This window comes from Fusarium oxysporum, chromosome 11 (genome assembly GCF_000149955.1).
Source record: "Fusarium oxysporum f. sp. lycopersici 4287 chromosome 11, whole genome shotgun sequence".
Lineage (NCBI taxonomy): Eukaryota > Fungi > Ascomycota > Sordariomycetes > Hypocreales > Nectriaceae > Fusarium > Fusarium oxysporum.
Window position 1 is genome coordinate 1,207,862 of NC_030996.1, and position 20,056 is coordinate 1,227,917.

The 20,056-nt window shown below is 49.0% G+C and overlaps 7 protein-coding genes and 1 non-coding gene across 8 annotated transcripts; 3 read left to right on the plus strand and 5 right to left on the minus strand.

Annotated features, from left to right (window-relative positions):
- The first annotated feature begins 754 nt into the window (after nucleotides 1–754).
- On the plus strand, nucleotides 755–5,497 carry FOXG_09819 (beta-galactosidase). Its single transcript, XM_018389046.1, has 8 exons — nucleotides 755–938; nucleotides 992–1,069; nucleotides 1,119–1,491; nucleotides 1,538–1,681; nucleotides 1,737–2,400; nucleotides 2,449–2,856; nucleotides 2,904–3,197; nucleotides 3,249–5,497. Exons 1-8 carry the CDS (start codon nucleotides 823–825, stop codon nucleotides 4,235–4,237), a joined length of 3,066 nt encoding a protein of 1,021 aa, XP_018247237.1. The 5' UTR covers nucleotides 755–822; the 3' UTR covers nucleotides 4,238–5,497.
- Nucleotides 4,233–5,500, minus strand: FOXG_09820 (uncharacterized protein). Its single transcript, XM_018389047.1, has one exon. It carries the CDS (start codon nucleotides 5,416–5,418, stop codon nucleotides 4,321–4,323), a length of 1,098 nt encoding a protein of 365 aa, XP_018247238.1. The 5' UTR covers nucleotides 5,419–5,500; the 3' UTR covers nucleotides 4,233–4,320.
- A 230-nt stretch (nucleotides 5,501–5,730) lies between these two features.
- FOXG_09821 (uncharacterized protein) lies at nucleotides 5,731–7,736 on the minus strand. Its single transcript, XM_018389048.1, has 2 exons — nucleotides 7,423–7,736; nucleotides 5,731–7,333 (listed from the first exon to the last, which is right to left on the minus strand). Exons 1-2 carry the CDS (start codon nucleotides 7,698–7,700, stop codon nucleotides 6,121–6,123), a joined length of 1,491 nt encoding a protein of 496 aa, XP_018247239.1. The 5' UTR covers nucleotides 7,701–7,736; the 3' UTR covers nucleotides 5,731–6,120.
- Nucleotides 7,737–9,079: 1,343 nt separating this feature from the next.
- FOXG_20160 lies at nucleotides 9,080–9,151 on the minus strand. Its single transcript has one exon. It is a non-coding gene; the product is annotated as a tRNA-Asp (tRNA).
- Nucleotides 9,152–9,415: 264 nt separating this feature from the next.
- Nucleotides 9,416–13,694, plus strand: FOXG_09822 (uncharacterized protein). Its single transcript, XM_018389049.1, has 4 exons — nucleotides 9,416–9,918; nucleotides 9,968–10,447; nucleotides 10,502–10,643; nucleotides 10,696–13,694. The coding sequence occupies exons 1-4, from the start codon at nucleotides 9,518–9,520 to the stop codon at nucleotides 11,077–11,079; spliced, it is 1,407 nt and encodes a 468-aa protein (XP_018247240.1). The 5' UTR covers nucleotides 9,416–9,517; the 3' UTR covers nucleotides 11,080–13,694.
- Nucleotides 10,631–14,410, minus strand: FOXG_09823 (uncharacterized protein). Its single transcript, XM_018389050.1, has 3 exons — nucleotides 14,116–14,410; nucleotides 13,747–14,065; nucleotides 10,631–13,695 (listed from the first exon to the last, which is right to left on the minus strand). Exons 1-3 carry the CDS (start codon nucleotides 14,340–14,342, stop codon nucleotides 11,233–11,235), a joined length of 3,009 nt encoding a protein of 1,002 aa, XP_018247241.1. The 5' UTR covers nucleotides 14,343–14,410; the 3' UTR covers nucleotides 10,631–11,232.
- Nucleotides 14,411–15,453: 1,043 nt separating this feature from the next.
- Nucleotides 15,454–17,347, plus strand: FOXG_09824 (uncharacterized protein). Its single transcript, XM_018389051.1, has one exon. The coding sequence runs from the start codon at nucleotides 15,902–15,904 to the stop codon at nucleotides 17,165–17,167; it is 1,266 nt and encodes a 421-aa protein (XP_018247242.1). The 5' UTR covers nucleotides 15,454–15,901; the 3' UTR covers nucleotides 17,168–17,347.
- Nucleotides 17,348–17,399: 52 nt separating this feature from the next.
- Nucleotides 17,400–19,697, minus strand: FOXG_09825 (uncharacterized protein). The gene is made up of 6 exons (XM_018389052.1): nucleotides 19,212–19,697; nucleotides 18,568–19,069; nucleotides 18,362–18,483; nucleotides 18,256–18,291; nucleotides 17,657–18,196; nucleotides 17,400–17,597 (listed from the first exon to the last, which is right to left on the minus strand). The coding sequence occupies exons 1-6, from the start codon at nucleotides 19,405–19,407 to the stop codon at nucleotides 17,488–17,490; spliced, it is 1,506 nt and encodes a 501-aa protein (XP_018247243.1). The 5' UTR covers nucleotides 19,408–19,697; the 3' UTR covers nucleotides 17,400–17,487.
- Nucleotides 19,698–20,056: the final 359 nt, after the last annotated feature.

The following is a 20,056-nucleotide window of genomic DNA, read 5'->3' on the forward strand; positions in this document are numbered from 1 at the left end:
GGCCCAATCCGTCCTTGACGTTACCATGTGTACCTGCAGCTGCCTTCATATGGAGATGATCTGTTGCAACACAACGTGTCAGTTGATTAAGCTTAGATCTCGCTGACGGATGATCTCGATGGAGGATACTTACACCGTAAGGCACATTGTCGATCATGGTGCTTTCTGGGCGCATCGGACGACGACCGTCTTGACCATCACAGCTGCAGCGGATCAGTCCAACAACGAGCTCCGAGGCAGCCAAGAAAGCCACTGAGAAATTTTCGTGCACTCACCAGTTGTCTCCCAGTTGTCTAGCATCGAAAGAGACCATCACATGGAATGGCGGCAATTCGGGCTCTGAATTGGTCAATCAGTCAAGGTATGAGACGATCGCATTGGTCGGGATGCAATGTGTTGACCAACAAGGCTAATAGGCCCGATGCACGTAAAATGACACTTCAACTACCAGAGCCGCGTCAATAGAAATGCGGGTGAGTGTGGAGAAAACATGGAGTAAATGTCATCAGACGCAATAAACTCTCGTCTAAGAATTGACATTGCAACGCTACCGTCTCATGGCGAAATTCCCATTGACGCGTTTTATTCTCCGGCTGATCCATCGTACCCCTCAGTTCAATTCATCGGTGAAGAGCACCACCGAGCCCCAGACTTTTTGATCGACACGTTCGGGAGTGAGAGCCGTGGGGGAGCTATGTCATGTCATGTAATGCGGGTCATTTGTGGCCGAGATGATTTTTTTGGTGGTATTGAATGCGCGTATATAAGTTCTGGGTGATGCTGTGCACGCGAGCTTGAGCTTGATCGGCATAGCAAGTCACGATGAAGTTGCTTTCGCTTTCAACTGTCGGGCTGCTTGCCTTGGCTGGTTTGTCGATTGGACAAGAGACAAAGGATGTGCCAATTCAAGACAATGGACTCACAAACATCGTTGAATGGTAATGGACTCGATTGCCGCCTTGAAGCCCCCCCCATCTAACAAACAACCCAGGGACGACCATAGTTACCTCATCAATGGCGAGAGAATCTTTGTCTTCTCTGGAGAGTTCCATTACTGGCGTCTGCCTGTGTACGCTTCACCTCCTCCGTCAACCAAGCACGAATCTAACATTTGTCAGACCCGAACTTTGGCGCGACTTGCTAGAAAAGATCAAAGCCGCCGGCTTCACAGCCTTCAGCATCTACAACAGCTGGGGCTACCACGAAGCGACCCCAGGCGTCCTCGACTTCGAAAATGGCGCCCACGATTTCGTGTCGATCATGACCCTTGCCAAAGAGCTCGGCCTCTATCTCCTGATCCGTCCTGGTCCCTACGTCAATGCCGAGGCTAACGCCGGAGGCTTTCCTCTGTGGGTCACGACCGGAGAGTACGGCAAGCTTCGAAACGATGATCCTAGATACACTAAGGCTTGGTCTAAGTATTGGACTGAGATTTCCAAGATTATTGAGCCACATCTCATTACCAATGGCGGCAATGTTGCCATGTTCCAGGTATGGCTGCAGCGTTGACAATGGTGGAGGAAGCTGACGAGTGTAGATTGAGAACGAGTTAGGCGGCCAGTGGAAGAATGACGACAAGAGAATCTTGAACGAGCCTACCGCCAACTACATGCAACTTCTCAAGGAGTCCGCCAGAAAGGCCGGCATCGATGTTCCTGTATTCCACAACGCGCCCAACACTGTGAGTTCTACCTCTCCAAATATGAACTGTGGATAGAATATTAACAGATCCGCAGCGTACATTTTCTTGGTCCAACGACTTCGAGCGCAATGCAACCGGCAACGTCGATGTCACCGGTGTCGACAGCTACCCCTCCTGCTGGAGCTGCAACCTCGACGAATGCACCGGCACCAACGGCGAGTACGTCCCTTACAACATCCAAGACTATGTCACCTACTTCAACAAGCAATCTCCCCGTCAACCTCACTTCTTGCCTGAGTTCCAGGGCGGTTCCTACAACCCATGGGGCGGTCCAGAGGGCGGATGCCCTGGCGATATCGGCCCTGACTTTGCCAACATTTTCTACCGTGACTTGCTCGCACAACAGGCCACCGCCATTTCTCTGTACATGATGTACGGAGGCACAAACTGGGGTTGGTTCGCTTGCCCTGTTGTTGCAACTAGCTACGATTACTCCTCGCCTATCTCCGAGAACCGTGCTATCTGGGATAAGTACTACGAGACCAAGTCGCTGACTCTCTTCACGCGTGTTGCGCACGATCTTACCAAAACCACCCGAGTCACAAACAGTACTTCCCTTTCTACGAACGATGCTATCTTGATATCCGAGCTTCGACATGAAGAGAATGATGCTGCTTTCTACGTTGCCCGACACGATCACTCACCTTCCGGTACCAAAGAGACCTTCAAGCTTCATGTTAAGACCTCGGAGGGCAAGCGTATGTTTCGATGTCCTTCCCTATTCCTCAAGTACTGACAACTTCTAGTCACTATCCCTCAGAACGAGGGCTCAATTACCATTAACGGCCATCAGTCCAAGGTCATCCCAACTGACTTCCACTTCGGCAAGAAGACACTCCTCTACTCGACGGCCGAGGTCCTCACCTACTCCATCATCGACAACAAGGAGGTCATTGTCCTCTGGCTTCCTGAGGGCGAGCAAGGAGAGTTCACTCTCAAGGGAAACACCGAGCTCAAGCACGACAAGTCTCTGAAGGGCATCAAGGTCAAGGCTAGCAAGAAGAGCGTTACTGTCAACTACACTCAGCAGAAGGGTCTTTTCACTCTCAACCTGAAGGATGGCTCCACCATTGTTCTGGCTGATCGAAAGACTGCTTACAAGTTCTGGGCTCCGACACTGGATAACAACCCTTTTGCGCCTGTTAATAAGACTGGTGAGTTCTACTGATGGCACTGGTTAGAAGGGTGTTGACTTTTATAGTTCTGATTCACGGCCCCTACCTCGTCCGTCACGCCACCATCAAGAACGGACAACTCAACATCCAGGGCGATCTCGACAGCGCCACCGAGACCACTGTCTTTGCTCCCGAGTCTCTCAAGTCCATCGCCTGGAACGGTGAGAAGGTCAAGGTTTCGTCCAAAGAAGGCCACAAGTACACCATCGAGCTCAAGGGCCCTTCAAAGGCCACATTGCCGAGGCTTGAGTCCTGGAAGTATGCCGACAGCTTGCCCGAAATCAAGACCGACTACAAGACTTCATCCTCGGCCTGGGTTGGTACGTAGTACAGGGGCGCCTGTGATGACTTGATGTACTGACCTTGAATAGTTGCCGATAAGAAGAACACCACCAACGCGGTCCTCGTCCCCGATCTGAAGAACCCCGTGCTCTACGTCGATGAGTACAAGATCCACTACGGAAACCACATTTACAGAGCTACTTTTCCCACCACTAGCTCTGCCCCTACCGGTGTTTATCTTAACCTCACTGGTGGCATGGCCTTTGGCTACTCCGTCTGGCTAAACTCGGATTATATCGGCTCTTACCTCGGTGAAGCTACCACTGGCCATGCAGGTCAAGAGTTCTCCTTCAAGAACGCCACTCTGTCGAAGAAGGAGAACGTTCTAGTGGTTCTGATGGATAACTCTGGCCACGATCTACGTGATGGCGCTCTTGACCCTCGAGGTATCACCAACGCTACTCTCATTGGCCCTGCCAAGGGCGGTTATAAGTTCTCTGAGTGGAAGATTGCTGGTCATGCTGGAAGCGTTGAAGGCGAGGTCATCGATCCCATCCGCGGCCCCCTCAACGAAGGTGGTCTCTACGCTGAGCGTATCGGCGCTCACTTGCCTGGCTTCTCCGACAAGAAGTGGAAGTCTTACTCTTCTAAGCAGGGAACTCTCGTCAACCCTTCGGCTGGAGTCCGTGCCTACAGAACGACCGTTGATCTTGATATTCCCGATGGCCTAGACGTCGGTGTCTCGTTCAAGCTTACAGCGCCTTCCAACACAACCTTCTCCGCCACCAAGAAGGGCTACAGCAACCAAGTTAGAGTTCTTCTGTTTGTCAACGGCTACCAGTACGGACGATTCAACCCATACATTGGCAACCAGATATCCTTCCCCGTTCCTCCTGGTGTTCTGAACTACGATGGAGAAAACACCATCGCTGTTACGGTCTGGAGTCAGAGCGCTCAGGGTGGTGAGGTCAAGGTCGAGTGGGAGGTTGACTATGCCCATACATCCAGCTTCGATGTCAAGTTTGACAGCAAGTATCTCCGCCCAGATTGGACCAAAGAGAGACTGCAGTACGCTTAGGAAATTAGTAGAGTTACGAAGTGGTGTTTGAGAGTTAAACATGTTAGTTATTAAGACATTAGTCATGTTCGCTAGACCATAATTTAGTGAAGCTCGGTTGGCTTCACGAAGACCCAGTTCTTGTCAGCTGTAACCGGTAGTCCTTCCTTCTTCTGAGCAATTGTGTTGTTCTTGATCATGCCGTCAATCTGCTCTCTGTAAGCAGGCTTACGATCAACCCAAAGGTGAATACCGCCACGCGCAACATCAACACCCTGGAAAATCATGGGACCGTCACTATCAGGAGTATCACCACCAGCAAGAATAGGCCTGTTCCACTCATCGATGTAGGTGAGAATAGCAGCCCACTTTCCAGACTTCCAAGTAGCTGGGGCCCAGAGCCAGGGAGTCATCTCAGCATCGAGGTTCTGCTTCTGTGTCTTCTGAGTGTAGACACCATCCTCAATCTGTTTGCGAGCAGTAGTGATCTCGCCCTTCTTGGTCTTGAGGAAGAGAGATACACCGATGACGTTCTGGGGAGGGACGTTGTAGCCGTATTTGGGATCGCTAGCAACCATGCGGACAAGCTCTTCGGAAGCAGCGCTGACAACGTAGACCTTAATGCCGTTGGCCATGAGGCGGTTGTACAGCTCGACCTGGCCCTCGAAGATCTTGGGAGGGGAGACTTCGGTGGCTGTAACCTTGTCGTCCTCAAAATAAGTGGTGGGGATGGTCTTGTTGTAGGCCATCAGCTCATCGACGTAGCCCTTGAGCTCACCAAGAGGGAATCCGCTGAAGATTTGCGCAGCCCAAGGATAGCAGACAGCATCCTCGATTTCGCAGAGGCGCAAGTAGTAGCTGTACAACGACTCCTTGTGCTTCTTGGTGTCCTTGAAAGGGACCAGCTTAAGAGCAGGGTCCATGGTCTCTCGTGTAAGAACACCCTTGTTCTCAAGGTAAGGAAGAAGTGATTCCTCCAGATCAAATTGATAGCTGGTGTTGTCCATGTCGAAGACAGCATAGCGACCATTGTTGGCATTGCGAGCAATCATCTTATTGAGAGCTTTGGCAGCTTGGGCAGGCCAATGCTTGAGCTCGGGACCCTTGAGACCATAGTTGCCATTAGAGGGAGCGGCAACGGAGGGAGTGCTTAGGCTTGTCAGCCAGAGGGCATTGACAACGAGATTGATGCTGGGTCTCATGGTGAAAAGGCTTGAGGTGAGGTGAGGAGTGAAAAGCGTGAGGAACCTACTTTTCAGCTTCAACTTGGGATGGGATTCACAGAGTAATTAAAGAAGTCAATGGCCTTCAAGGTTTAGCGGCCCGACAATTATTCCATACGAAGTCACTGATAGTGTTGCAAGAGGTAATATCCGGTGGTTGGTCTAAATGGACGATCTTGGACTATTTGGTCACGCTACCCCGCTTACACGTTTATTGAGGGGTTTTAGTCACTGTCAAGATAACGGCGACATGAGCTTGTTTCTGTTCGACGAAGGTCTCGATTATTTAATGTCGCAGACTGTCTCGTCAATCTAATACTATTAAGGCTTCTATTCGACATCAGATCGATCTAAACCATGCCCATATCTCGCAGCTGAAGGTGGTGATGTCAGCCACTTTCCTGTCTAGGCCAAGTTTCCAAGAGCAGGGGAGGGTTGTACAGTTCAATAAACGGTCAAGATCTGCGTCATTGACACGAGGAACAAGAACGGCATTCGGCATTAGTTCAAGGCTCCAAGCCAAGAACCCTTTTACTCCAATGATGTAACGTTGAAAGGGGTCCCAGGGCGTTTTCTAAACCACTAACGGGCAGCTAACAGGGGGTTCAAGGTTTAAGCTTGCCAGCGTCGGGCTCCGAATTCTGCTTATCGCAGGGAGAAGTACTTGGAATTAAATTACGTTCAATTGGCAGGACGGGGCGCCAATGCTTGGGTACAAAGGTTCCCAGCTGCGTCTGTACTGTATCTCTCCATTTTGTTGAATTGATCCTGATTTGCAGAACCCTTTGGTGATTTCTTCGGCGAAGGCGATGGCGATGGCTTTTTATTGACTGATTCGACTCCGATGACCTCCAAGAATTCCTCGAATTCAGCTTGGGGAATCATTCCGCCGCTTGCGTTCTTGTGACCAACAGCGAATCTAGGTCCCAATCGCTCTCTCAGCGTTTTGTCGTCTGCTCGATCTGCTGCTTGAACAAGAATTTCTGGGATGTTGACGGGAGGATCTCTGCCCCTGGCGCACGTTGGAACGCGACACGAATAATTGACAACGCCTCGCGCGTAACCTTCATTCGCTACCATCACAACTTGGAGTTCTCTTGAAAACAATTCACGAGCTTGACGTGTTGCAATGACAGCATGAATCTGTGCTTTCGAGTTGATGCGGATTACTGCGATTTTTTTATCTGCAGAAAACTTGGGCACCACGCGGCCGGCCCTCTTCATTTCAAATATCACTTGAGCCCTTGCTTCCTTTAAAAACCTATTCTTGACAAGGTCTCTGGGTGATGAGGCCTCGATCAATGTTTTCCAAGCTCTGGGGACGTCGTAGGCTGCGGTTCGGCGAGGAGCATTGATGAACATTGCACTACTATTTATCGACCTTCTGGTATGCGTCTTAAACGTCGCTTCCATGTTCGGAAATGGCAAGCGCCATCTGATTGCATTGCCCAGATCGCCATGTGTTCCCATGACACATAACCAGCCGCATGCTTCCTCGACCCCTTCTTGTAAGTCGCGGCAGATGAGATAAGTCAGCAACGAGCTTGTAGCTATCGGTGGACATTTGTTCGCCGTCACTAATATCGCGCCCTCGGGGTGATCGTCATTCTCTGCGAGATGGTGGTCAATGACTAACGCGCGATGGGATGAGTCGATTATAGGCTCTGATTTCCATGAGCCTTGGTCGAGGACAATGATGTAAGATGGCTTGTAAGCTTCCATGTTTGTACGAGAATCCTTATAGTTTAGAAAACTGTTTTTGTTCATCGTGTAGCCCGATATCAACTTGGGGTCAAGGCCGAGCAAGATGAGAGTTTTTCTTATGATGGCTCCAGCAGCAAGACCATCGGCATCTTTATCAGGGACGATAAGAGTCCGTTTACCGGCGGCGGCACTATAGGATGATTAATTGAAGTTCCCTTTGAACAAATTATGTCCTTTTCATCCAGACGATTGGCATGGGCACAAGTAGGGACAGCTGACCATTCACGAATAAAATCCTTTGCTTTCTCAATCTGACTCTTTGGGGCAGGCCATATCATCTTTCCATCCTGATCCCTCCGTGGTTGAGCTTTGTGATAATCCTCTTCACGAAATATCGGCTTCGCACCGCGATACTGAAACTTCTTTCGGGCCACAATTGAGCCTTGAAATTGACGTACGATTGTGAGGGATGGCCCATTTTTGCGAGCGATAGGTAATACGGATCTTTGTGCATTTAAAGTCTTTGTGACTGACGGAGTTGATGTAAGGCGACGCATGGTTGCGGTGATGAGATAAAAGCCCCAAGGAGATTGCCATGGCCAATTGGTGTCATGAAAAAACGAAAAAACTTGGCGTGCAGCACACAGCCACGATTATTCGCCACATATCATGCTTTAGGGTATTGCTCTTCTCTACCAAATAAAAACCGCGATCGAACGCCGTCAAATATTGATATTATTATGGATATATGTATTAAGTCGCCTTTCTGTATTTTGGTCACCGGCTACTCACCAATCGCTGCCATGAATTTCACAGACCGTCGAGGGCCGATCGTCAAAAGCAAGAAGCCCAAGCCTTCTTAACTTTCTATCACCAAGTGATTGCCCCTTGAATGAGATTACTCAGACTAGCAGTAAAGTTCGCCAGTGTATCAAGCCATGAGGCTGAACGCATACGGAAAGGCTCCCCTGAAGAATGCGGACAAGACGCTAAGCCCCTGGGGCTCGACCGCCAGCCATCGCATCTTCCAGGGGCTCAGGAATGCAGTGACTTCAGACTTTCCACTGAGCTCATTCAATATGATGGCTTCTCAAATGATCGTCCCGAAATGAGAATAGCGGCTGAAGGTTATCGTCTCTTGATCGGGTGCTAAAGCCAGGGTTCTCAAGCCTCTGGCGATCGATGGCGTCGTAGGGTTTTCGTTCCTGACTACTTAAGTACTGCGTTATTCCCTCGCGATTGTCTTTTCTAGAGAACACGATAAAAGTACACCGAAGCAAACATGAAATATTCTGTTTTTGTTCTCCTCTTTTCCGCTATTGGAGTCACTGCCCAAGCAGCAAACTGCAGTGAAGTAGAGGCCTGCCTTAAAGCTGGTCCGAAAAACGCACGTCTTTGTTTGTTACTGTAAGCAGGAAAGCTAACCTGTATCTCTAGACTGATGCTTGCGGTGATAATGAGCGATGCCTTTGCGGAACGCATAAAGAGATTGCCAAGCAAGTCGCCTCTCCTCATACATGGTTCTATGTTGCTAATACGTCTCCCATCAAAGTTGCTACGTCAATTGTGACAAGGACTCGAGAGCGAAACCGGCCGAAGAAGCTGTTGAGAAGTACTGTTCTGTATTGAGAAAGCGATCGAAGCCATTGTATAAGTGAGCGTTGTCAACATATTCCCTCGAGATGGGTACTCTCCGTCAGGACTCTTTGTATATTATCAAATCTGTGTTATAGGTAGATAATTTGGGCGTCTTATAGAAGTCAGAAAGTCATTACATGAAATTTGCTATATAAACAAGACGAGTCTCTCGACCACCGGATTGCACTCCAATGCCATTCAAAACCTAGGCAGAGGTGCATTACTCATCATATTAAATAGATGAATGATTCATCAAATAGTAAAAAAAGGGAATGCTGTTTTTAACAGCTGGCTGGAACTCTCCCGCCGGGAATTGAACCCGGGTCTCAAGCGTGACAAGCTTGCATACTGACCACTATACTACGGAAGACATAACAGGCTAAAGCCTGCTGTAGTGAGTTCGATGTCACGTGGAGCAAATTTGGAACTTATATACCCATTAACGGAATCTTGCCCATTTTGGCTCGCGAAGCTCGGAAAACCGACGCTGACAAAGTCAATCCGCCAATCACAACGCCGTTTCTGGTAAACTCTCTTCCGGGACTGGGGATGACGCAACACCAAGCTGATTTACGCTCGCTTAGGCTACCCTGGGTCAAAATCGGCTCGGAACTTCGGAGGTAGACATATATATAAACTTTTGGCGATGCTGAGACCCAATGAAAAGGAATTCTCTTTCTGAATCTCCTGGTACATTTAATTTTCATTTCAAATTGGTTTTTCCTCAATTACCGTCATGTCGGAACCTACCGAAGCAGATTCGAGACGTCATCCCGCCCATAAAGTTTTTGAAGAACTTGGGCTTGTTTCGCTCTATCGATCAACCAAAGATGTCAAGATCCTTTGCGCACAGAGATTCATCCGTCTTTTTGCCTACGGCGGATCTACCTTAGTTCTTGTAGCCTATTTGCGAGAACTTGGGGTATCGACAACCCGCGTCGGCTTGTTCATGACATTGACGTTGGTTGGTGATATCATCATTAGCTTCCTGCTTGCGCTATTTGCTGATGGCGTTGGCCGACGCGCGGTCTTGGCTTTGGGGGCAATCTTGATGACTGCGAGTGGGATTGTATTTGCTACCTCTAGTAATTACTGGATTTTGCTTGCTGCTGCAATCTTGGGTGTTATTAGTCCTGGGTAAGACAAAGAAAAATGCTTTGATGGCGTTGATGCTGACAATCGATAGTGGCAACGAAATTGGACCCTTCCGTGGTGTTGAGGAGAGCATCATTGCACATCTAACTGATGCTGCCAGACGAGGCGATGTCTATGCTTGGTACAGTCTCTCCGGTACGGCTGGCGGTGCCTTTGGTCTTTTGACCTGCGGTTGGATTATTCACCATATGCGCGTCAACCTCGGCATGGATGTTGTTGAAGTGTATCGCGACGTGTTCTATGGCTACTCGGTGATGGGTGTGCTGAAGTTGATCTCGGCCATCATCTTGAGCTCTGCAGTTGAAGTTCACCATGAGCATGAGCAAGAATCACCAGCAAACAACGGCGAACAAGCACCCCTGCTTCCCGATAATTCTCAAGCTCAAACCTCGGATCAGCCCCAGCCCAAGAAGCAGCTTCGAGCTCGAATTTCTCGCGAGAGTATCCCGACTGTCGTGACCCTTTGCACTCTGTTGGCCTTGGATAGCTTTGCTTCAGGACTGGCTCCTCTGTAAGTACTTTGACACAATCTTGATCTTTATGCGAGAACTAACAGTTACCCTAGCTCATGGATCACTTACTACTTCAAATCTTACTACCATATCGAGGAAGGGAAGCTAGGTTCTATTTTTTTCACCACGAGCATCATCGCTGCTGGATCGATGCTGGTAGCATCTTCCCTTGCCAAGCGATTCGGCAATGTTCGAGTAAGAAACCAATGCCGACAACAGTCTAAATTGTGTGACTAACCTCTTGCAGACTATGGTATTTACTCACCTTCCATCTGCGGTCTTCTTGGCCCTGGTCCCCATCCCCAACGACGTCCACCTATCGGTTCTCTTCCTCATTCTACGATCTTGCACTCAGTCAATGGATGTTGCACCCCGCTCAGCATTCCTCGCCGCTATAATCAAACCGAAGGAGCGAACCGTCGTTATTGGCCTAATCAACGTAGCAAAAACGACATCTCAGAGCCTTGGACCGCTCATCACAGGACTTCTCGCAGATTCGAACTACTTCTGGGTCTCATTCATCATGGCTGGATCTTTAAAGGTCTGTTATGACTTGGGATTCCTTGGTCTCTTCAAGCATCACGAACATGTGGAAGCAAAGAGAAACCACGAGGAAGAGGGAAGCCAGTGATTTACAAGCTTGGTACTCGGTGTTTGATCGGGTCAAGAAAGAAATGTAATTAGGTATTAAACTCTTAGTGGTAAAAGCGATAGGGAGACTTGAGGGTCATCTATACAATCATGAATGTGTTTATGTTCAAGCAAAGCAACGTTGCTCATCTTTCTAGTACATATTCCCTCCCAAAGCCTCCGCATTAATATGTGATCTCTCACCGACAGACTTCTTCACGACTACAACAAGCTCATCAAGCGTGCCTAAAAATCTCACAAAGGCATAAACAGCTGCTGACCAATGTCTTCCTTCTTGCTTCGCCAAGTATTCCTTGGAGTTACCCTCGTCTTGAAAGTCTCCCCGCAACCTCCTAAACTGGATCGCCCGGCCCACCAAAGGCGTAGGCAAGATTGCCGGAAGAGGCTCTCCAGATATCAAAGAATGCTGAAGAAGGGTCATGGTTGACATCAGGTCAGCGATCAGGTTTTCGTCGCCTGCACTCACACGATAAAAGAACCTCTCGCGGACTGGAAATGGTAGCTTCGTGGCGGTCAAGCTGAATTGTGCTAGGAAGACGTTGAGGTTGTTGCAAAGATGATTGGCGCGGCTGAGCGTTTCAGTATCGATGTTTGAAGTAGAGAACTCAAACTTGGTCTTCAGAATTGGAAGAGCGATGGAGTTTAGCAGCTCTTCGGTGGTGGTAGCCTGCTTCTCGATGACCTCGACGAAATCGTCAGGAGGCGAGCGCCAGACTGAAATCAGAAGGGCATAGCGGTCTCTGATGCTCGACAACTGGCTGGATAAGATTTGTCGATAATGTCTGTTTCCAGATAGGGGTCGCGGAAGAAGCGCAACAAGGACGGCTGCGCCAAAACCGATGAGGACAAGAAGGATTCGCCGCCAGAAGACCTCGTATCCGACTCCGGGATTACCATAGCTAGGGATATGCGTATCGACCCAACTATACGACATGACCATGTACATCGTTGATGTAAGCATGATACCTGCAGCCATATGCTGCGGCGGAGCAAACAATCTCCACCACATCATGCCAATGATAGCGACTGCCATTATGGCAGCTAGACCGTATGGGTTTCCAGGGCCATTGCCGGATCCGATGTACCAGCACAGAAGACCCAGGATACCTCCAGCGACAGTACCGAGAGTACGAATCAGGATTCCAGAGGTAAAGTCAGACATGTAAGGCTCGAGAGCCATCTGCGCCATAATCAGAGCCCACAGTCCCTTCTCGCGATAATAGAAGCCAGCTGATGATGGTATAACAGCAGGAACGGCAAGGGCGATAGTCAGAACGAGAGCACGAAGAGCGTGAAGACCCTCGACGCCCGTAAAGAAGTTGATGAGTGCCAGGAAGATAAGGCTCGATTTGCTTCGTCGACGGCTTGTGGGCTGCTGCATACTTTCCAAAATGGTGGCTGTTGTTCTTGCCCCTTCAGGATCTTCCTTTTCCTTTCGCTTCTTGTTGAAGAGACCTCGCTTCTTTTCGGGCTTGGAAATGACGGACATCGTTCGAGTGAGATCGTTAGAGTTGGGAATCGTGGAAGGCGGTGCATCTTGTGACAAGCCAAGGGTGAAAATGTGCTGGAGGCCTTTGGGTAGCCATACTCGCTTCGATGTTCGACCCCTCTCAATCTCGATAGCCCTTTCGAGAACCCCTCCAATGTTCTTGGTTAGGTTGATGAGTCGTTCCTGGTACAGAAGACCAGACATCAAGCCAAGCATAGGAGGTGCGCGGCGATCATTGTAGATAACCTTGCCGTTGGCGTCAAAGAGATAAGCATGAGGGGCGATCAGTTGCTCTGCAGCCGTATCTTCGAAATCCTCGAGCGTTTCTTGCAGCGATGCAAGAATCTGCTCATGTTGGCTGATTATGTCGGCTTGAGAAGCTCCTGAGAATGCTTCGATTATGGCATTGACGCTTTGCTCCAGGGTCTTCAGTAGGGGAGTAGCGCATGAGGACAGTGCATCGATGGCTTTGATAATCATATCTTCAGTATCGGGGTGTCTCGTGATCTCTCGAAGATCGGCCGCTTTCGCGATGTGATAAGCCAGTGGGTGCTTCTCATTGTCAGACTTCTCAAGTTCCTCGGCAGCTTTCGTCAGAGCTTCATCCTTCGCAAAAAGCTCTTCGCGAGAGATCGACAGTTGTAGTAACTCTCCAAAGGACACCAACACTTGTCGCAACGGTTCTTGGAAAGACTTGATATCTTCAGGACTCCATCTTCGATAAGAAAAGTCTAAAGGCAGAAACTTGACGGCACTCTCGACGCTTTTGAAGGATACGGTCAAGGCGCTTTTCAGCGCTTGTAGCTGCTCAGGCTCAAATCTGGTTCTCGTCTTGAAGTGCCAGGTCAGAGCCTTGATGTAACCATTCATGGGGCGGAGAAGGTCTTCCATGCTTCCGAGGGTGATTTGTGACGTTGATTGCGGGAAAAACAACAAGTTGCAAACAACTCCAACGCCAACTGCGATGGCACTTGGCAGAATCAAGACTTTTGGAATGGTACCATTGAAAGTGGGAATGAGCGGTGCTGTCGTGAAATAGATGTCGGCAACAATCATGGAAAACATCGAAACAAGCATCAGATTGGGAGCGGAAACTCGCAGGCGCGCCTGACCAGAGTTCGTCAGTTGAAAACATGCTTGACTACACAATCAACTTACCATAAGATAGACAAACAACCCCATCATGCAGAAGTACGTGACCGATACACGAGTATCCAACATGAAGCCTTCATAGATGGCTATTTGTTGATAGGTTGCCTGACCCGACGCTTGGTCAACATTGGTCGTGTTTTGTGGCATTGATTGTTGCAATTCCGCGTAGCGTTGTTGTAAATCAGCCAGAGGCCTTGTCGCCAGAGCAGCTTTCATCGTGATGACTCCCCAGGCCCAGCCGAGCGCAAGACCAACACAGATCATAACTCCGGCTGCGAAGTGGATGAATACCACGCCCGAAGGCGGCATGATGAATAGAACAACACTGGAGACGCGTTAATACCTGTTGTCATAAGACATTCATGATAGACCTACCATCCAAAGAATGCCGATTGACCGAGCACTCTCAGTGTATCACTGATGTAGATGAACAAGGTGAGAATCCAAACAGCCAAAGAGCACTTGAACAAAATCTTGAGGTCCTTGGCATTGAAGTGGTCCAGCCAAGCCGGCAGTCGCTTGGGGCTATTGAAAGCATGAAAAGACGCCTCCTCATCCCCCATTGAGCTCTCCTCTTTCGTTTTCGACCGTTTCAGCCTCATATCTCACTGGCTCTGAGTCAACCGATGATTGTTTTGGTGTTGTTTTGGTGACGTTTTTTAGAGTTTGAAGAAATGCATTGAAATTGGGGATCGCCATGCCAGCGCCAGGCGGGAGTGGCGCTTATTTAGTCACGCTTTCAGGCCCTCATTTCCTATTGTCTGCACTAAGACCAATGCGTGTAGATTGTCTTATCTAAACGCTCAATCCCTGTAATTTAAGATCACCAGAATCCGTGCAGATCAAATATCCCTTGCTACAGCGTAACATTGTGATGAGATTTGTGCAAGTCATACCTGAGCTTAACCTTGTGTTTTATTATGATCATCGTTGCAAAACTTTGCACAGTAGTATTCGCATCAGATATTCAGATGTTATTCATAACCCAGATAGCCGAGGGTCTTGTTATCTTGTCGCGCGCTCCAATCCAGGCCGCCCACGACAATTCGTATTGATAGAATCCTTCATTGCCTCTTTTGTCAAGGAACGTTCTATTCATGCTTAGTGTCCTAGGATCCTTTGCAGAATAAAACAAGGAAAGCGATTACACAACCATGCAGACAATATGCACTTCACCATTAATTGAGTACTCTATAGCTAGGTGTGAATATATTACTATTGCATCAGCAAAAGAGAAGAATTACAGGCGGATAATTCGGTATTCTCAAGAAAAGAGACGATTAGCATCTTGGGGTTGCCAAGTTCTTTTTCAAACCTAGCAGAAGAGGTTAATGCTCGCAGTTGACGAAGCACTGCTCATCTATGCTTCAGAGTTCAATGCAAACACTAGCGCCATGAGACGAGCTTTGACAAGGGCAACACGGATGCCTGATATTCTCAATGAAGAAGGGCCTGCAACGTGGGAGACTAGAGCGAGGTTGATCGGACCTAAGGGTCCTGGCCATGTGACAACGCTGCCCGTTCCATCATCGGCTCGGCCCATGCCGCTTAAAGTATGCATTGCAACCAACCATGTGCTCTTCTACAGCCACAATATGCAGCTCGGAGCAAATGTGACGGTTTAAGTCCCGCGGGTACTGGAATGAGGCTCAAGTCCAGGCCATGTTTTCGCGCGGGGTTCAGAGACGCAGCTGACAGCTGAGACGCCACCAACGTTCGATATGTGGATGCGTAAGCAGGTAACACCATTGTGTGATAAGAGGCTTGAATTCGAAAACTTCATTTGGCCAATTACCACGGGACATCTCAGCCTGTGTGATGAGACTCATGCAAGCAGGAATTATAAACCTTTGGTGGCCAGTCGACAGAGGAATGTGACAAGCCAAGCTGAAAAGAAATTGACGAAATTGTCGCGTGTTGGGAAAGGTTTAGATGATTGAGGAAATTCATTTTTGAATGTGAGAGGCATGAAGATGTCAATAGAAGGAAAAGCAAGAGACAACAGATCAGTCCGCGACAAGACTGCGTCTATAAGAAGGGAAGTGCCTCCCGGATTGTTCTTCTCATCTCCAGACACTCATCACCCACTCAGTTTTCTACCACTCTCAATTTAATAACTTCATCCATCCCTTCAATTTATCCTTCAACTATATCTTCCAAAATGGCCGCTTCACAGAACGGAGGTCTTGTCCATCAACAGCTCATCCCTGCGGACAGCATCACTGCCTCCTACGACAACGAGGCCAAGCTTCTGATTCTCAAGGCATCTGGCACCCATGTCGATCTTACTAGAGACATCGAATTCCGTCGTCTTCCTTTTGATGGTGGTCTTCTCTTCGAGCTGATCGGCTGGGTAGGCCCAGTCGTTCATGGAGAGTCACCCTATGAGATTACGGACAGCTTCAACATCGATCTTCCCAGCATCGTTTTCCCATCCAACACTGTTGTTGTCAACACTGAGAACAAGCAGCATTGGGTTGTCCCTATACAGTACAACAAGACAACTGGACAGGCTGCCACCAATGGTAAGGCTGAGGTTGAGCTGCCTAAGGTCGAGCAGGTCTCGGGAGACCAGAAGATTGTTGTTCTTGCCGATGAGCCCTTCACCATCCAGCAGAGTGACTCTTTCACGGGAAAGGGTGGCTCAGCCAGCATTGATTTCGATAAGAGCTTCCTCACTTTGACTGATGCTCGTATTGAAGATGGCAAGATCGTGTGGACTTTCACTGCTCAGCAGACTGGAACTACCGAAGTCTTTGTCTATGTGGGCCAGACCCAGCCTCCATTCTTGTATCGCATTCCCTACGTCGTGGAGAGTGTCGTCCTTGATGACAAGTCTGTCCCAACCCAGACTACAGCCTCTTTCAGTGTGAACAACAACGGGCAAGGCAGTAGCGGAACATACGGCGCTGCGTCCAACGGACATAAGAACGGCAACCAGAAAGTCGGCCTCCCTCTGTCTTGGGATGGGTTCATCAACGTTGGTCTCAACCTCATTAAGAAGCAGTATCCCCATGCCAACCTTCTCGAAGTGGACGCTACTCCCTTGACTCGCAAGCCTGTCCAGAATGAGTGGGGTCTTGTCAACAACCGTATTGTCTGTGGTCTCAGCGGCAACAAGACCGCTATCATTCAGTCCACTGGATGGGGCGAGTTCGGAAAGGTCCAGACCATCAACTCTCCCTTCTTGGGTGATCAGGTCATCCCCTGGCCTGTCACTCTCGATATCCATGATGCGTTCACCATCCTCCGAAAGGCAGGATACAAGCAGGCCATTTATGCCGTTACTCTGCGCCAGCCTCTCTATCCTGGAGATGATCAGCCCTTCTACATCTTCAACACTGGCACTGAGTTTATTGCCGTCGGAACAAAGGACAAGAAGATCCACAACTTTGGTGTCTCCGAGTACAATGTTCAGAAAGCTTAGGTTTCTCAACGGTTTCTTCAATACCACAGACAGTATTTCTCTTCTCTTTAGCCCAGAGCAGATTGATCAGGGTTAGCTTTATTTTTCTAGTTAATTAATCCTACTTGTACTATCCAACAATGCTCTCTAGTGAACAGTCAGTATTTATTACTATTAAAGCACAGCAACAAGTCACTAAAAGACACCAACCTGTGCCGGTGCGCGAGACTCTATGCTGGGTGAACATTTGCTGTAAGACTTCAGTCATATCGTCCACCATGTGCTAGCTTGGCTTGTATCATGACTGGAGAAGTGACTTCCCCCTTCATGCTTCGAATAACCTAGTCCGACTTGGGAGACTGCATTTCAGCATGCCTACCCATCTCCTTCTCGCTTGCTACCCCGTCTTCTACAGGTCTCGCGATAGTGACGCCAGCCCGACGGGCAAATACTAGGACAAACATCAGTCATCATTCAGGATAGACGAGTTGAGCGAGACATCAGACTTACGTTCTTCCATTTCCTCTAGAGACTTGCCTTTGGTCTCTGTGATAAAGAACCAGACGAAGACAACAAGTGCGAAATTGAAAATTGAGAACATGAGAAAAGTCCTCCAGCCAAGGTTCTTGACAGCGTGGGGAGTGGCTTGAGAAAAGACGAAGTTGAACAGCCATTGCGTTGAGGTGCTGATGGCAATGCCAGCCTCGCGAACACGGCTGCTGAAAATCTCACCAGTGTAAACCCACGGTACAGGCCCCCAAGAGATGTTATAACTCATGGCTTCGAGATAAATCATAGTCAGAGAGGCAATAGAAGGAGGGGTCAGTCCAGCATCGGGGTTCGGAGGGAACTTGACTGTCAAGATTGCCACGATGAGCATGTAAATGCCCATGAGACCTGCCCCTGCGAGCAGAGAGCCACGACGACCGATTCGTTCAACGAGGAATAGCAGGAAGAAAAGACACGCCACGACTTTGACAAGACCGAAGAAGCCAGTAAGCAGAAGCTTGTCCTGGCCAGCACCAACTAGACCGAAAATCTGAGGAGCGTCTGAACAGATATGTTAGAAATACTTGGAAAGGCACTAAGCTGCACAGGAAGTTACTCACAGTACGCCATGGAGGTGTTGCCGGTGAGTTGAACACCTTAACACGTAGATGATTCATTAGCTAACGCCAGATCCCCGACGATTGGAGATCCAAAAGAAGTGCTTACCAATTTGCAGAGCAATGATGAGGCCGAGACGGTAACGGTTGATGGGCTCAATAAGCTCTTTCCAAGTCAAACCAGCCTTGATACGGTTCTCTTCGTCGATGCTCCGAATAATCTCGCCGAACCTGTGGGACTTGTGTGTCAGAAGGCAAAACCATTTGACCAACAGTCCAGGGATATGTTGATTGTCACGATTGAGGGTGACTTACTCTTCTTGGACGTCGGGAGAATCTCCACCACGAACCCAGATCAAAGATTGCAAAGCCTCCTCACGGCGATTTTTCTTGGCCAGCCAACGAGTACTCTCCTTTGTAAAGAGCATTCCTAGGCCAAGGATAGTGCCGGGAACAAGCTGTAAACCGACCGGCAGTTGCCACTGGGCGCTGCTGTCGTCGGGGATGTGGATGCTCACTGCGTAATCAACCCAGTACGAGGTCATGACTCCCAAGGTAAAGAAGAACTGGAACATGCTACCAAGCATACCACGGATATTTTTCGGTGCCATCTCAGCTGAGTACATGGGCACTATCACAGTGGCCATGCCAACACCGACGCCCGAGACAAATCGGGCAATGTAAAATCCGGCGAGATGATGAGTGTTGATGGTCTGCACCACGGCGCCGACATTAAAAATAGCCGAGGCTAGAACAAGAGACCAGCGACGGCCAAATCGAGCGGTGAAGGGCCAGATGAAGAAGCAGGAGAAGAAAGCTAGGGAGGAGGAGAGTTCCAAGTTAGTTGTATATTTCCTCTCCATAGGGCCAGGAAAGACACGATAAGAGCACTGTCGCCATGCAGAAGGGCATTTCATTCAACAAACAACTGCAACAAACAGATAGATAGATGCACTCACCACCAGCTTGCAGAAGACTCGTGGACAGTGAACCGACATTGGCCTTGTCCTTGGTGGTATACTGGAAATCCCGTTGGAAGCTCGGGAAGGTTAAAATTCCGCCAACAATGCCTGTGTCGTAGGCAAAAAGAAATGAACCAACGCAGCATAGCGCTACAAGGTAGAATGCTCTGAAAGTTCCCAGAGCTTTCTTCATTTTGGTACTCGTTTAGCCAAATGGGAATACGGACGTGACTTTGGAACATGTAGCAAGACAAAGGAGGTTACGAGCGTTTCCAAGTGAAGTGACTGTTAAGGGGCGGACCATCTTGTGGCACGACGAAAAGCTTTATAGACAAATCAATCATCCTCGCGAAACGTAGATGGCAAACCGGTGTCAAAGCATGGCGTGCTGTGGAAGGGCAATGGTGAGATACACCGGAAATGGGCTGAAGTCGAGACTCTGCTACGTAGAGAGCCCGGAAGATTGGAAGAACTGTGTGGTTTGGCGGACACCATCTTGAGAGATCATGGCACTGCAGTCCCATCATGGGGTTTGTAGGCTAGTAGCCGAGAAGACTAACCTCAAAGGGAGCTCGTTACCGATACCCGGACGCAGGGATGAGTTCGGCGACTCCTCACAAGCCGGTGCCAATTACACTATGCCCGATTGTATTATCCGACCGACTACCGACAGCTGGCTAAATTCGGCATCATTTCTTCTTTTGGCTGCATCAGAGTCATGCTGGGGCTGCGAGCTACCTATAGGCCATCCGACTCGGAGAAAAGAGCGACAGGAGCAGAAGACAGTAGTCTACGGGTCGTTGCATCGGCTATTGCATTTCTCACGTCCGATGTAAAAGTGA